The sequence below is a fragment of the Engraulis encrasicolus genome, chromosome 14 (genome assembly GCF_034702125.1).
Source record: "Engraulis encrasicolus isolate BLACKSEA-1 chromosome 14, IST_EnEncr_1.0, whole genome shotgun sequence".
Taxonomy (NCBI): Eukaryota; Metazoa; Chordata; class Actinopteri; order Clupeiformes; family Engraulidae; genus Engraulis; species Engraulis encrasicolus.
In genome coordinates, this window is record NC_085870.1 from 25,341,600 (window position 1) to 25,355,629 (window position 14,030).

Here is a 14,030-nt window from a genome sequence, read left to right on the forward strand (position 1 = left end):
TGCATGGCTTCAGAATTGATTGCTCAGCTGACAAAAGATATGTTAGACATGGTGTGATGTAGGAGATAGAATAGGCTAGCTGAAGTGCCTCATTTCTACAGCTATGAATGTGCTTCTGGCTTGCATTGAAAAGCAAATGACTTTTATAAATAGACTTGGGTAATGGCTGGTGATCTGATGTTCATGTTGGTAAAAGTGTTTGTGTTTTTTCTTTTCATTCTTCTTCTTTTTTGTAGATTGATCCAAACAGCATTGCAGCCAAGGACGGCAGGATCAGGGAAGGGGATAGAATCATTCAGGTAAATAGCACTTTCAAATACCGGTGTAAACACACTTCACCTACTGTACATCCAACTTGGACTTGCTTTTGTCTGCATAGGGAAAAAACGACAAACAGAGGAAAAAAACGTTTACATTCTCCAAAACACGCCTTCTTTTAGTTTAGGAGAGGCATGTTTTTTGCTTAACCTCCTTGCACAGAGCCTATGTTATAACCTTACTGTCACAAAAATTGTAATGACCAGGTCTTGTTTAATATGTCACTTAAGGCTCTTTGTAATGTCATAGCAATGCAATTCAGTGTTTTCAGCAATGTGTGAACGGGCCGGGTCCATCAGCAGGCCCATCTACACAAAGAGGCTGTTACATGACAGCATGGATAGATCTTATACTTTATATGGCGCTGTTTAGCGTACCCGGATATTTTGATGAATGTTGTTACTTTTTTTCCTGTTTAGGTATAAATGCAACATGTGGATAAAATAAAAACTTCATTGTAACACGTGCGTTTTAGCTTCCTAATTTTTAAAGCCGGGTTTTTGATATGTAGCTTTTAACACTCTGTCTTTGTGTAAACGGAAGGTCAAAACCAATACTTTTTCAAAAAGATCCATATTCGTGTAAACTACGTGCTTCTATGAGTGAACCTCAAGTCTCCCTTGTATCCCTTGCTGACTGTCTCATGGTGCTCTCCCTGTGTCTGTGCAGATCAATGGCATTGAGATCCAGAACCGAGAGGAAGCAGTAGCACTTCTCACCAGCGAGGAGAACCCCAACGTCTGCCTGCTCGTCGCTCGACCTGAGATCCAGGTAGCCATCAGAGTTCAAGAGAGTCCTTGTGCATAACCGTCAGTAATATGTACAGCCGTCAGTAATATGTACAGTACAGATCCAGGTGTGAGGCAGGAAAACGTATTCAAGGATGAAAGTTCAGAAAACCCTGCACACTGATTACTGTCCACTTTTCTTATTTTATTACTTGGCACAAACAACGTGCTTTGCCCAGTATGTCTTCATATTTGTGTGAGGTTAGAGTGAACCTGAACCCTTTAATAAAATTATAAAATGAATTATGTAAGATATATAAAATTAACTATAACATGAACAATAGAATAGACCAGGGGTGTCAAACTCATTTTGGTCCGGGGGCCGCATACAACCCATGTGGACCTCAAGCGGGCCGCATTAGTAACATCATCGCAAAAAAAAAAAAAAAGTAAAGCAGAGGATTAGTGTTCAGTACTATCACTTTTTAAGTGTGTTGAATATGTTGAAAGCAATTCATTGGCATTCATTCATTGGCAACCGTCAATTAATTAAATATGGGACAGTTCATTTTGGCAGGGGGTCTGGGGGTAAATTTTTTATTTCTTATATGTAATTTCCTGCATTTTCACGCATTCTAACATCCCATTTCCAGTTTGAGCTTAATAGGAACCAATACAAATCCTATTATATTTATTATTTAATTACAACCAATACCAATACAATACGAATAAGAAGTATTAACATTTTATCTCTATATATGAGGTCTATAATATATGAGCTTTATGAAATGCCTGTTACAGTACAAATTCACTATTTATAATAGAAGTGTGATGTGCACTTTACTACATATATACAGTGTAACAGAGGGACCATTGGGTTAATGTCATGCAGGTTTCGATTTTGCCCCGAGGGCCGTAATTGCGCATTTCGGTTATTTCATTAAAAAAAAAAAAAAGTTAATTTATTTTTATTTTTTTTACATCCGGGCCGGATGGAACCCTCCCAAGGGCCGTATGTTTGACACCCCTGGAATAGACTATAATGCCAATTATTGTCCCAATGCACATACGTAATGCTTCACAGTATACAACAACCTCATTGACCCAGTGTTTTCAAAACACTTAGTATGACAGCAACCAAAAAGGCATGCTGGCATACCATGCAGTATGCAGGGGTGTATTGCACGTTTGTCAATCATATCCTGTCATGACTGATGGCTTGTTCCTCTTCCTTTTTCTCCTCATCCTCCTCCCCTGCCTCTCTCCGTCTCCTCCTCCTCATGTGTATTGCTCTCCTCTCTCCTCCTTTTCCTCTTTTCACCTGCTCCTCCTCATGTGTATTGCTCTGCTCCTCCTCCGCCTCTCTCCTCTTCCTCCTCTCTCCTCCTCCTCGCCCTCCTCTTCCTCATCCTCCTCCTCATGTGTATTGCTCCTCCTCCTCCTCTGTCTCCTCCTCCTCCTCCTTCTCCTCCTCCTTCTCCTCCTACTCATGTGTATATTGCTCTCTTCCTCCTCCTCCTCCTCCTCCTCCTCCTCCTCCTCCTCCTCCTTGTCCTCCTCCTCCTCCTTCTCCTCCTCTCCTCCTCCTCCTCCTCCTCCTCCTCCTCCTCCTCCTCCTTTTCCTCCTCCTCATGTGTATTGCTCCTCCTCCTCCTCCTCCTCCTCCTCCTCCTCCTCCTCTTTTCACCTCCTCCTTTGGCAGCTGGATGAGGGCTGGATGGATGATGACAGGAATGACTTCCTGGATGACCTCCACATGGACATGCTAGAGCAGCAGCACCACCAGGCCATGCAGTTCACTGCCAGCATGCTGCAGCAGGTAGACACACACACACACACACACACACATGATTACTTTTATTTGGATCCAAGAGACAAGCAACAGGGTACAAGATCCAAATATTTTGGAAAAGGTATTTGACATGTTGATAGATCTTAAGGGCTACACACTTTTACATATAGTACCAGTCCTCTTTTTGTTGTAGCTTTCAAAATTCATGGATAAACAAAACATCTATGTCTCCATATCTGCATACTACCAATAATAGCTGAAACAGAGCAAAACTTTGCCAAATTCTTTGCTCCTCTTTTTTGCATTCCTCCTAACTGCAGTCCTCTAACTACATTCTTGTGTACATGGCCTAAGCTTCCAAAGATCAGTACTACTAGTCTGCAATCATACCCCAACTGGGAAATACGTTCCAATAATGGCTGATACTTAAGCACTTTCGAGTAGTAACAAGTGTCCATATACAGATCAAAACAACACCCCACCTCAATAATGCATGCCGATTTTTCCTCTGAATTTACTATTACAATATCGGGTGTATTTGGGATGTTCTGAAAGTGATCAGAATCAGAAATTTCCTGTTGAAACCAGTTCGTTTTCACAGTGCTGTGTAGAAAAAAAACTGCAATCCTGTCTTTGGTATATTTTTTGTAAATCCTTCGCAACCATGTCAACCAAACGGTCGTGCCTGGCGACATACTGTCCCTTATAGTGATTGCATCCATTTAGTATACGAGCAACAGTTTCCTTTTCTTGCTGGTTTGAATGCAGGATACAAGAAGGGTCATACTTTGATGGGTACCAAGTTGACAAGTTGTACCTTGTTGGCAGGCATTGCAGCCTTGCTTTAATGGCAAACACAATTATTTCTTCTGAGATGGAGTGATTTTTAAAAACTGAATGGGACACGGATTTGTCGGCGGACTCAAGGAGCGCCAATTTCCCTTGCAGTTTTAGGTTTTTCCAGTGCTGTGCGCTCAATGTTTTGCTGTTATTTAAAAGTGATGCTCTGATGTTTTTAATTTGCAACTGGCATGTCGTGTTGTTTTCGTTCAGGATCACTAGGGGCGAAATCTGGTGGTTTGTCACAATATCCTCGAGTGTGACTACTGCTCCGTCAGTGCTCCTCCAGGACAGTTCAAGTCGCGCTCGTTGGCAAAGGTCGTTGAGATCTATCCAATCGGAGCGCACCCCGAATCCGGCTGCCTTGATGTCGAGTTTGCCGTTTTCTTTCAGTTTGAATCCAAGAAACTGGGGGTCGCTGGGAGAGGCAGGTGGTATTTTACGTCGCTGTAGATGTAACAACAGCGATGCGCGTGCCAGTTCTCTGACAGTGGTGTCATCACTGTTTAACATGTTGATGAGATGCCCTGTTCTTGTAGCAGTGTAAATCCATTCTACATTTGGGACACCTAGGCCCCCATCGTTGCGTGATTGGAAGATAATGTCCCGTGTTGTGTGGCTATTTAATCCAGTCCATTTTCTTACCAGCCTCACCGTTTCGTTATTTAGAGCTGCCAGCGTATTTTGAGCAATGTGGACATTCGGGAAAAGGTGTTGTATTTTCGCTACTGCTATAGCACTGATGGCCTCGATTTTCATCATAATAGGGAGGGGAGAAGAATCTATGAGTGCCAGTCTTTGGGTGTACTCCTGGCACAACTCCGCCACTTGTTCCTCCCAGTCGCCCGCCACATTAAACCTGTGCCCCAGATATGGATATGTTTCGTGGCGTTCATATATGCGGATGGGATTGCTCATTATTGAGAAGACGGGGGGCTTGTCAGACTTAGCTTTGTACCATCTATTCCCACCACTTCGTCTCTCATAGAAGGCAGCGCATTTTGTGTGTTTAATGTCCAGGCCTGACCACTGTATGAATTGTTCTGTACGCAGGAGCATGTTGTTAATCACGTGTTCGTCCCTTGATGACATTTCCACATCGTCCGCGTAGCCTTGGACGGGGTTCGGGGAGCGCGCTCCTGCGGGCGCGCATTGACACATCCATTTAAGCCAGGAGTTGATAGCTAGAATAAAGTTTATGGCGCTCCATGGGCACCCAGTCTTAATGCCGATGTTAAGTGGCACAGGATCAGTCAGTGCTTTTCCACATATGACCTGGATGAAGGAGTTAGAGTATACGTCTTTAATTATGTCCGAGTAGAGCGGTGGAAGTCCTATTTCGCTTAATGCGTGATACATAATATTATGGGGCAGTGTGCCAAAGGCGTCGCGGAAATCTAAGAAGACTGTGTACAACTTTGCTGAGGAGTGTTTGAAATCATCAATTCCGGTTTTGAGGCAAAAAACGTGCTCGTTCATTCCCTGTCTATTAATATATGCTTTCTGTGTTGGTGAAAGTATCCCCGTTTCTACTAGCCACGGGAGGATTCGGGACAACAGACACTTCATAAAAAGTTTATACACTGTGGGTAGTAGGGAGATGTCTCTCCAGGTTGAGGGGTCTTCGGGAATGTTGTCCTTTTTTGGGATACGGTGTATCAAAGCCCCTTTCCATGACTCTGGAACTTTTCCGTTCTCCAGACAGGTGTTGAATATGTTAGTCAGGGCTATGCACGAAACTTGTTTGGTTGCTTTCAGGGTTTCATATGTGACTCCATCTAGTCCACAGGCTTTATTGTTGGGGAGGTTATTCATAATTTTCTCTACTTCAGAGGGAGTAAACAATGACGTATTCAGTTCGTGGCTCTCTATCGGGGTCAGAGATTCTAACCAAGGAGGCGCATCTACTCTAAAGTCGGGGATCTGTGGTGCGCATTTTGCGATATAATAGTCTTGCACCGTCTGTACACTATTTGCGCATGCTGGTGTACTTGGGTATGCACTATCATTAAGGACAATTTGGATTGCTTTCGACCTCCTAGTTTGCCACAAATATGCCAATTTATGTTTGCCCACCTGTTTTTGTCCTTGTTTTTCATTCCATGACGTTCCTAGCGCTGGCTGAACGACCTCTCTCAGGAAGCGCAGCTCCGCCTCTATCCAGCCAGCCAGGCCATCGGTGGTTTGGGCCTCGGGTAGCTTTGGGTTGATTGTGGGCATTTTTTTCAGTACACGCACAGTGAATTTCAAGAAAGGTACTCCTAGTGGCTTTCCATTTCCTCTAACGATTGTGAAAGATCCATTTTTAAAGTATACTCCATTTAAGATACGGATGAGTTTTATCCACTTCGCCGGCGTCTCTCCTGAAAAGAGGAAGTGATGTTTATCCTCGAGATGTTTTGTATCCAGAGTCTTTCGAAATTCCCTCTCCTTATTTTGGAATATAATCCACTCATCTTCTTCCAATGTCCTGACCGTGGTGGAAAAAAGGTCCAGGTGAGTAGAGTCTCTCCCTCCGGCGTTTTTGGGCACAGGGTCATGGATCGCCCACTTTTGTTTGAAGATTCTGCCGGTCTGCAGGGCGTCTTTGAATGCAGTCTTTACCGTCGCAAGTAGGCACATTGTAAAGAGTAGTAGCCTTAGGTCAGCCATGTCAAATTTTAAAACCTTTTCCTACATTGACGATGGCAGTTACAACGGGTGTGGTGGGCTAGATGTTCAAAGGTGCGTCCAGGTAACCCTGACACGCATCACCATTGCTGCGTGCGGCCATCTTGCGCACACACACACACACACACACACACACACACACACACACACACACACACACACACACACACACACACACACACACACACACATACACGATTGATAAAAAAGCACGCACATCCGTCTCAAAAAAAGTTGTGGGTGCAGGACTAGCAAAGTCACATGAATACTGAAAAATAAAATCCGCACACCAAGCTCCAGTTTCTCTCTTATTTTAATATAGTGACGTTTCGGGCAGCATACACATCAGACAGAGGTTGGTGTGCCGACTTCACTTTTCAAACAACACAAGGCAAGGCAAGGCAAGGCAAGTTTATTTATATAGCGCATTTCATACACAGGTGCAACTCAATGTGCTTCACAAAGTTAACAAATGTAAATGAAAGGAAACAGGGAAGAAAGAAGGAAATGAATTAGAGTCAAAAAGCATTTAAAAACATTAAGATAAAACATAAGGTAAAAATAATAATAAAATAAAATAAAATGAAACAAATTAAATAAAAAATAAAAATAATAAGAATAAGTAATTTAAGCTAGGGGAAAGCATCTGAGAACAGCTTTGTCTTGAGTCTAGATTTAAAGCTATCAATAGTGGGTGCATTTTTTATGTCATCTGGAAGCTGGTTCCAAAGCTTTGAAGCATAGAAGCTAAAGGCTGCCTCTCCACACTTTGTTTTGACTTTTGGAATCACCAGCAAATTCTTCTCCGTTGACCTTAGTGACCTAGTTGGTGCATACAGCTGAAACATATCCAGTAGATATGTGGGTCCCATTCCATTTAGTGATTTAAACACAAGTAGCATAGCCTTAAAATCAATTCTGTAGCTTACTGGGAGCCAATGCAGCGATCTTAAAATTGGAGTAATGTGGTCGAACTTCCTTGTCTTTGTAAGAACCCTTGCAGCTGCGTTTTGTACAAGTTGAAGCTGTTTAATGGTTTTATTGGGGAGGCCAGTAAAAAGACTGTTACAGTAATCAACTTTACTAGAAATAAAGGCATGTATTAGCTTCTCCAGATCATGTTTAGACATCAGGCCCCTAAATTTAGAGACGTTTTTTATGTGATAAAATGCAGACTTAGTAATAGCTTTCATGTGACTGTTGAAGTTTAGGTCACAGTCAATGAGGACCCCAAGATTTTTAACTGTTTCCCTTGCTTTCAGTCCCTTCGTTTCAAGGATAGTAGCAATCTTTTGTCTCTCCTCTCTTTTCCCAAATATAATTACTTCAGTTTTATCTGTGTTCAGCTGGAGGAAATTGTGAGACATCCATTTGTTAATTTGGTCCATGCAATGATAGAGTGATTCAAGGGGGGTATAGTCATTTGGGGACATAGATAAGTAGAGCTGGGTATCATCCGCATAGCTATGGTAATTTATGGAGTTATTCTCGATAATGTGTCCCAGTGGCAACATATACAGATTGAACAGTAGTGGTCCCAGAATGGAGCCCTGGGGGACCCCACAATCCAGAGACATTGGTGATGAAGTATGTCTTCCAATGGCGACAAAAAAACTTCTTTGTTGTAAGTACGATTTTAACCAGTCGATCACTATGCCCGTAAAGCCAACCCAGTGTTCCAGTCTATGTAGTAGTATAGAATGATTAACTGTATCGAAAGCAGCACTCAAATCAAGAAGTACCAAGACGGATGATTTGCCAGCATCAGAATTCAATCTTATGTCATTCATAACTTTAATAAGAGCTGTTTCAGTGCTGTGGTAGGCACGGAAACCTGATTGAAACTTATCAAAATAGCTATTAGAGATTAGAAAAGCAGTTAATTGGTTAAAAACAATTTTCTCTATTATTTTACCCATGAATGGTAGATTGGATATGGGCCTATAGTTGTTTAGTACCAGTGCATCCAGGTTGTTCTTTTTCAGTAAGGGTTTCACAACTGCTTCTTTCAGACAGCCTGGGAATATGCCTGTTTGTAGTGAGGTGTTGATGATCTGAAGTACATCTGATGATATTAGATTTAAGATGGATTTGAAGAAGGCTGTTGGTAAAATATCTAAGTCAGATGTAGAGGAGCTAAGACTTTGTACCGTTCTATTAAGAATGTCCACATCAACTAAATGAAAATTTCTCATGAGGTTAGGATTTAACTTCACCATAGCAAGCTGGTCTGAATCTTGGGTCGGTTGCACATGTGTGAGTATGTTTGCACGTATTTTTTCAATCTTTCCTTTGAAAAAGGATGCGAACTCATTGCATTTGCTGACTGAGAGGAACTCAGAGGGCATTAGATTTGGGGGCCTTGCTAGCTTTTCCACAGTGCCAAACAGGACACGTGCATTATTAATATTTCTGTTAATTATGTCAGAGAAAAAAGATTGTCTAGCTTTAGAAATTTCTTGGTTGTATTTCGAGAGTGTGTGTTTATAGATTTGGTAGTGGACTTCAAGTTTGGATTTACGCCACTGTCTTTCAGCCCTCCTGCATTCTTGCTTTAGCAATATAACTGTGGGATTCTTTCTCCAAGGTGCTTTTTCACGTCCCACTGTTTTGATTTTTTCGGGGGCAATAACATCCATAATACGGGTCATCCTTGAATTAAAATTAACCATGAGATCATCTGCACTCTCTGAGGTTTGACTTTGGATCTCTGAAAGTGCTTGCTGAAAGAGTGAGGCTGTCTCACAGTTGATTATACGTTTTTTGACTGTAACAGATTCCCTTTGAACATGAGGGTACATAGAAACATCAGAAAAAATGCAGTAATGGTCAGAAAAGCCATAGTCTTTGACACTAGCACAAGCATTAAGGCCTTTTGTTATTATTAGGTCTAAAGTGTGACCTTGGTTGTGTGTTGGTCCTGTTACATGCTGTGTGAGGCTAAAAATGTCAATAAGACTTAAAAATTCCTTAGCATAGACATTCTCTAAGTCGTCCACGTAAAAATTAAAATCGCCTGCTATAAACAAGCTATCATAGTTCACACAAACATTCGACAACAGCTCACCAAATTCCTCTAAGAAGAGTGGTGCAGAAAGTCTTGGAGGTCTGTAAATAGTCAATAACAGTATGTCAGAAGAACATTTTAGAACTGCAGCTAAGTATTCAAAAGATGAAAATTCACCTAGTGATGTCTTTTGACATTGAAACAGTGCCTTGAAAATAATTGCTATCCCCCCTCCCTGTTTATTCTGCCTTTCTGTACTAATGAAATTAAAGTGTGACGGAGTTGCTTCTATAAGTGTGATAGAGCTAGTGGATTTTTCCAGCCATGTTTCAGTTAAAAATAAAAAATCAAGGTTGTGGGTACAGATAAACTCATTGACAACAAAAGGCTTGTTCCTTAGAGATCTACTATTCTGTAAAGCTAATTTAGCATTGAGCATTGGAGGCATTTCCACTGTGGTAGTGAGTTTTTTTGGGACAAGTCTGAGATTTCCCATGCTTGCCGTCTTGGGGGAATGTATGCGTGTCCTCAAGAGACCTCGTTTTGTTGTTAGAACTGGAATAAGATTGTCCACGGGTCCCCTTATCTGCTTATTTTCAAAACAACTGTTACTATGTGGGTAGGGACCCAGTTGATATCAGACTGTGCTTTCAACCATGTCATCCTCACTGATACTACTGTACTCCAGAGCACAGACAGGTGGTTGTGGGGCCTTGCCTTTTTTCACACACACTCAGACAGTCTGGGGACAGACAGCCCATCACACGATTAGACATGGATGCACAATACTATTGTTTTTGTGTCTGTTGTTTTATGACTAAGCCTTGGTTGGTTATTTCTGGGCATATTCTGTTGGTAGACAAAAACTATTGCACAGAAAAAACACTATTTGGTTTTGCAGCATACAGACACTCAGTTTTATAAACTAGAGTAACCCACCTAGCAGACTAAAGAAGTTTTGTTGTACGAGTTGGTCTTGCTCTGGTTCTTGTAAGATCAGCCCAATAGGCACCCGCCAAAGGTTCACAAATCACAACGCCAGAGTAACTCGGTCTGGGTACATCACACACTCATACCCCACACACCCGTTGTGCGATTAGACATGGATATGCAACACGTCATGGTCTTGTTTGTGTCTCTCCTGTTTCCAGACAGAAAAACAACAAAACTATTGTATTGAAGCTATTTTGTGTTGTCGCAAATGAGAACATGTATTAGACATTCTAGTTCCTGGATTAAATCAATGCTATATCTTTCTGTATCTCTTTCTGTTTCTCCCTCCCTATCTCTCCATCTCTCTTTGTCTCTTTGTCTGCCTGTCTGTCTGTCTCTCTCTCTCCCCCTCTCCCCTCTCTCTCTCTCTCCCCGTCTCCCCTCTCTCAGAAGAAGTTGGAGGAGGACGGCGGGCTGACGACGGACACGGCCACGCTGCTCTCCCAGCGCCACGAGAAGGACAGCGGCGTGGGCCGCACGGACGAGAGCACGCGCAACGACGAGAGCTCGGAGCAGGAGCAGGAGAACCTCCTCCACCTCCACCACCACCACCTCCACCACCACCAGGGCCAGGCAGAGGGCTGTGCCTGCTCGGGCACCGCCACGCTGGGCAGCAGCGGCAGCAGCGGGCAGCACAGCAGTAGCAGCCGGGGGGCCGGCGGTGGTAGCGGTAGCGGCGGGCGGCGCAGGCAGCTGACGTACAGCCAGGACACGCTGGGCAGCGCCGACCTGCCTTTCAGCAGCGAGTCGCTCATCAGCGAGTCCGACTTCCTGGGCATCCCGGCCGACGAGTGCGAGCGCTTCCGCGAGCTGCTGGAGCTCAAGTGCCAGGTGCGCAGCGCTGCGGCGGCCGCCAGTGGTGGGGGAGGAACCAGCGCCCTCTACTGTTCCGGCATGGCGGCCGCCGCCGCGGCAGCAGTGGCGGCGGCGGCTGGAGGAGGAGCAGGAGGAGAGGAGGGGGTGGACAAGGAGCTGGAGCTGCTCAACGAGGAGCTGCGCACCATCGAGCTGGAGTGCCTGAGCATCGTGCGCGCGCACAAGATGCAGCAGCTGCGCGAGCAGTACCGCGAGTCATGGATGCTGCACAACAGCGGCTTCCGCAACTACAACACTAGCGTGGACGCCGCCGCAGGCACACGCGGCGGCAGCGGCGGCGCCGGTGTCGGCGCTGCACGCCACGAGCTGGCCGACATCAGCGAGCTGCCCGAGAAGTCGGACAAGGACAGCTCCAGCGCGTACAACACGGGCGAGAGCTGCCGCAGCACGCCCCTCACGCTTGAGCTCTCGCCCGACAACTCGCTGCGGCGCGCCACCGAGACACTGTGCGAGGGAAGCGGCGGGATGATGACGGGTAACCCGGGCAGCGGGAGGGCGCTCAAGCCCCTGCTCTCCCCCGTCCAGGAGGCCTGCGGAGCCGGGGGATCAGGAAGCCCCAGCAGCCGAGGAAGAGCCGCCTCTTCCTCCTCCTCGTCCTCCAAGGAGCCGGAGACCGGTACCCAAGCGGAGGGCCAGCAGCAGAGGAAAACAGAGGCTGGCGGTGGTGGCGGTGGTGGTGGTGGGGGCAAGGGAAGCCGTGGTGGCTACTCGCCTTACAAGCACGCCCACATCCCCGCGCACGCGCAGCACTACCAGAGCTACATGCAGCTGATCCAGCAGAAGTCGGCTGTGGAGTACGCCCAGAGCCAGATGAGCCTGGTGAGCATGTGCCCGCTCGCGCCCACCTCCTCCTCGGGCCGGGCCGCGGGACTCGGGGGTCCCGGGGGGCTCGGCGGCGGTGGCGAGGGGGGCGGGGACTCGGAGCTGGGCCCCAAGATGGAGTGGAAGGTGAAGATCCGCAGCGACGGCACGCGCTACATCACCAAGCGGCCCGTGCGCGACCGGCTGCTGAAGGAGCGCGCCATCCGCATCCGCGAGGAGCGCAGCGGCATGACCACGGACGACGACGCGGCCAGCGAGCTGAAGATGGGCCGCTACTGGAGCAAGGAGGAGCGCAAGCAGCACGCCGTGCGGGCCCGCGAGCAGCGCCAGCGCCGCGAGTTCATGAAGCAGAGTCGCATGGACAGCCTGAGGGACAGCCCCGGCAGCCCGGGTAGTCCCGGCAGTCCAGGAGGGCCGGGCGGTAACGCCAACGCGGGTTCGGGTCCGGACGAGCCGGCGCCGCGCAAGGAGCTGAACATCATCGAACTGAGTCACAAGAAGATGATGAAGAAGCGCAACAAGAAGATCTTCGACAACTGGATGACCATCCAGGAGCTGCTGACGCACGGCTCGCGCTCACCAGACGGCACCCGCGTCTACAACTCCCTGCTCTCCGTCACCACCGTCTAGTCCAGGCCGAGGAGGGAGAGGAAGATGGGAGAGGAGGGAGAGGAAGATGACAGAGTAGGTAGAGGAAGATGGGAGAGAGAGAGAGAGAGAGGGAGGGAGAGGGGATGGGGGGTGGGGAGGGCAATAGGGAGCGTCCCTTACACCAGCCAAAAACCCACTGTACATAAGACACTACCAATTGGGGTAGAGATTCCTGCCTCGTTCAATGCGGCAACATTTGTAAATAGGATACTAGTGTAAAAGAAGATACCGAGGACAAAAAGAAGGAGGGAGAGAGAAGTAGTGATGATGGGGGGCGGGTAAGAGATGGGGTTATAGTAGAGGGTGATAGGAAAGTTGTTTGTGGATGGAACTGTACAATAGGGTACTGAGAATGTATGTGCCCCAAGCAGGGGGGCAGTGTGGACTCTCACAGAAGGACTTGGACAAGGAGAAGAAATTTACTGAAAGTAAACAAAAAAAGACATTTTTCTCACACACTCTATAACTTTCTTTCTTTTCGTGCTTGCTGTTTTACACAATGGAAACTGCATTTTTAAGGAAAACAATGAACATTGCCATGATATTTTGGGGGTTTTAAAGGCTTTGGAACTGTTCAAAGACTGTGTGCCATACGTTAAGAACTGCCATCATTTAGCATTTGTTTCCTGTTTTTTAAGCAAGTAACTATTATCAGTATTTTACTGTTTATGCATTTGTTTTGCATATTAAAAGGACATACAACAATATTTAGCTTCACAGTGAACACAGAACTGTTTTCTATGTGAAATTCCTGATGTGTGGTTTTCATTAGTTGAAAGCAGACACTTTCGCTGAGAGAAATCCTCCACACTAGGTGCTGTTTTTTTTGTTTTGTTTTTTTTTAACTCTGAGATCTCTGATTTTCTGACTGCCAAACACAGTGCTGTTCCTTATCTCTTCAAAACAAATGTGAGAGTGTCATGTATCTGTGGCTCTAGGAGAAGACATCACCTGTATGACTGTAAAAAATACAAAACCTCTCTGTTGTTGTCCATTGTAGTCGGCCAGCCTTTATGGGAAACCATGTATCAGGCAAAGAATAACACAAAGTTTAACACCTCTTTAGTTAGAAACCATTTGATGTATTGTACAATGAGAGAAATAATAAATTATTGTTTTATATTTGATGAGCTTTCAAAAAAAAACCTTGGTGTGGATGTTTTTTTCATTAGCTCTTATGCCCTTCAATTAAGTAAAGAGCGATATTCCAACATCTCTGGAAATGTGCTAATTTCTTACATTCCTTTTAGTGAAATAATTGTATTACCTTCCCTCCATCTTCTTCTCTGAGTCTAGTGATAATATCCTAATTACAAGATTGGATGTTCTCATT

At 45.4% G+C, this 14,030-nt stretch overlaps 1 protein-coding gene across 3 annotated transcripts in view; it reads left to right on the forward strand.

Moving 5' to 3' along the window:
- The window catches only part of pdzrn3b (PDZ domain containing RING finger 3b), a 194,587-nt gene extending 180,763 nt beyond the window's left edge, over positions 1 to 13,824 (forward strand). For 2 of the 3 annotated variants that reach the window (XM_063215277.1, XM_063215279.1), the window contains 4 exons: positions 237 to 299; positions 988 to 1,089; positions 2,749 to 2,865; positions 10,739 to 13,824. In XM_063215277.1, coding sequence (XP_063071347.1) covers positions 237 to 299; positions 988 to 1,089; positions 2,749 to 2,865; positions 10,739 to 12,676 — 2,220 coding nt within the window. In that variant the 3' untranslated portion in view covers positions 12,677 to 13,824. The remainder of the gene's footprint in view (positions 1 to 236; positions 300 to 987; positions 1,090 to 2,748; positions 2,866 to 10,738) is intronic. The other variant, XM_063215278.1, reaches the window with a different exon arrangement.
- Positions 13,825 to 14,030: the final 206 nt, after the last annotated feature.